At 44.8% G+C, this 2,500-nt stretch overlaps 1 protein-coding gene across 2 annotated transcripts in view; it reads left to right on the top strand.

The window, feature by feature from the left end:
- grk5l (G protein-coupled receptor kinase 5 like) overlaps positions 1-2,500 on the top strand; it is a 58,647-nt gene that overhangs the window by 44,467 nt on the left and 11,680 nt on the right. For both annotated transcript variants that reach the window (XM_034307005.2, XM_053235990.1), the window contains 5 exons: positions 1-20; positions 295-387; positions 961-1,024; positions 2,070-2,210; positions 2,298-2,488. The exon at positions 1-20 is cut by the window's left edge and continues 78 nt beyond it. In XM_034307005.2, the coding sequence (XP_034162896.1) occupies positions 1-20; positions 295-387; positions 961-1,024; positions 2,070-2,210; positions 2,298-2,488 (509 nt within the window). The remainder of the gene's footprint in view (positions 21-294; positions 388-960; positions 1,025-2,069; positions 2,211-2,297; positions 2,489-2,500) is intronic.

Raw genomic sequence — 2,500 nt, 5'->3', positions numbered from 1 at the left:
ATCTTCAGCGACTGCCGCAAGTATGAACACACACACACACACACACACACACACACACACACACAGGGTTCTCCTGTGTTCTGTGCTGAGGGTTCTCCTCTGTTCAGTGCTGAGGGTTCTCCTCTATTCAGTGCTCAGGGTTCTCCTGTGTTCAGTGCTCAGGGTTCTCCCGTGTTCTCCTGTGTTCAGTGCTCAGGGTTCTCCTGTGTTCTCCTGTGTTCTGTGCTCAGGGTTCTCCTGTGTTCTCCTGTGTTCTGTGCTCAGGGTTCTCCTGTGTTCTCCTGTGTGTTTTAGGGCTCTGCATGAGTACCTGAGTGGAGCTCCGTTCTCTGATTACCAGAACAGCATGTACTTCGACCGCTTCATCCAGTGGAAAATGCTGGAAAGGTTTGTAGCTGGACTTTCTCTCTCTCTCTCTCTCTCTCTCTCTCTCTCTCTCTCTCTATCTCTTTATTTCTTCCTTTATCTCTCTATCTCTCTCTCTTTATCTCTCTCTCTTTACCTCTCTCTTTACCTCTCTTTTTATCGTTCTCTTTACCTCTCTTCTGTTGATCAGTTCATCTCTGTCATTCATTCTTTCTATCATGTTCTGGCTTTCTTTCCTGACTTTGTTTTCTTTCTTTTTGAATTTTTTTCCTGTCATTTTATCTCTTTCCTCTGTCCATCCTGTCTTTATTTGTCTTTTCATTCTTTTGAATTTTTTTGGTTTGTTTTAGGTCTATTCATTCATTCTTCCATTGTGTGTATAATGTGTGTATTAGTGTATAATGTGTGTATTAGTGTATAATGTGTGTGTGTATAATGTGTGTGTGTGTGTGTATAATGTGTGTATTAGTGTATAATGTGTGTGTGCGTGTATAATGTGTGTATTAGTGTATAATGTGTGTATTAGTGTATAATGTGTGTGTGCGTGTATAATGTGTGTATTAGTGTATAATGTGTGTGTGTGTGTGATTGCAGGCAGCCAGTAACTAAAGACACGTTTCGGCAGTACAGAGTGTTGGGGAAAGGAGGCTTCGGAGAGGTGAGGACCTGCGTGCGTGTGTGTGAGTCTGTGTGTGAGTCTGTGTGTGTGTGAGTCTGTGTGTGTGTGTGAGTCTGTGTGTGTGTGTGAGTCTGTGTGTGTGCGTGTGTGTGTGTGAACATTTTCACTTCAGTGAAGCTCGATTCATATTACCTAAAGACGCCTAGTTTTTGGCGTGCGTTACTGTGTGTTATTGATAATGTCTTACTGATTGTGTGTTATTTTGGTGTGTGTGTAAAGGTGTGTGTGTGTGTGTGTGTGTGTGTTGTTCTTCGTGTGTCACTGATCGTGTGTTATTTTGGTGTGTATGTGTACAGGTGTGTGTGTGTGTGTTTTACTGACTGTGTGTTATTTAGGCGTGTGTGTGCAGGTTTGTGCTTGTTCTGTGTGTACCTGATTGTGTGTTATTTTGGTGTGCATGTGTGTACACATGTGTGCGTGTTACTGATTGCATGTCATTTAGGTTTGTGTGTGTGTGTGTGTGTACAGGTGTGTGTGTGTTACTGATTGTGTGTACAGGTGTGTGCTTGTTCTGTGTGTGTTACTGATTGTGTGTTATTTTGGTGTGCATGTGTGTACACGTGTGTGTGCTGTGTGTGTGTTACTGATTGTGTGTTACTTTGGTGTGTGTGTGTTACTGATTGTGTGTACAGGTGTGTGTCTACAGGTGTGTGCTTGTTCTGTGCATGTTACTGATTGTGTGTTATTTTGGTGTGCATGTGTGTACACATGTGTGTCTACAGGTGTGTGCTTGTTCTGTGTGTGTTACTGATTGTGTGTTATTTTGGTGTGCATGTGTGTACACATGTGTGTGTGCTGTGTGTGTGTTACTGATTGTGTGTTACTTTGGTGTGTGTGTGTTACTGATTGTGTGTACAGGTGTGTGTCTACAGGTGTGTGCTTGTTCTGTGCATGTTACTGATTGTGTTATTTTGGTGTGCATGTGTGTACACATGTGTGTCTACAGGTGTGTGCTTGTTCTGTGTGTGTTACTGATTGTGTGTTATCTCGTTGTGTGTGTGTGTGTGTGTGTGTGTGTGTGCAGGTGTGCGCGTGTCAGGTGAGGGCGACGGGGAAGATGTACGCCTGTAAGAAGCTGGAGAAGAAGAGGATAAAGAAGAGGAAGGGCGAGTCCATGGCGCTGAACGAGAAACAGATCCTGGAGAAAGTGAACAGCAGATTCGTGGTACGTTCCTTTTTCTCTCACTTTATCACCTTTCCTTCGTCGTCTCTCGCTCTCGCTCTCGCTCTAACCCCCGCCCTCGTGCTCCAGGTGAGTTTAGCGTACGCGTACGAAACCAAAGACGCTCTGTGTCTGGTGCTGACCATCATGAACGGAGGAGATCTGAAGTTCCACATCTACAACATGGGAACGCCGGGCTTCGAGAAGGAGCGCGTGCAGTTCTACGCTGCTGAGATCTGCTGCGGTCTCGAGCACCTGCACCGAGAGTCCATCGTCTACAGGTGAACACACAC

This window comes from Pangasianodon hypophthalmus, chromosome 8 (genome assembly GCF_027358585.1).
Source record: "Pangasianodon hypophthalmus isolate fPanHyp1 chromosome 8, fPanHyp1.pri, whole genome shotgun sequence".
NCBI lineage: Eukaryota > Metazoa > Chordata > Actinopteri > Siluriformes > Pangasiidae > Pangasianodon > Pangasianodon hypophthalmus.
This window is presented reverse-complemented; position numbering and strand designations above follow the sequence as displayed.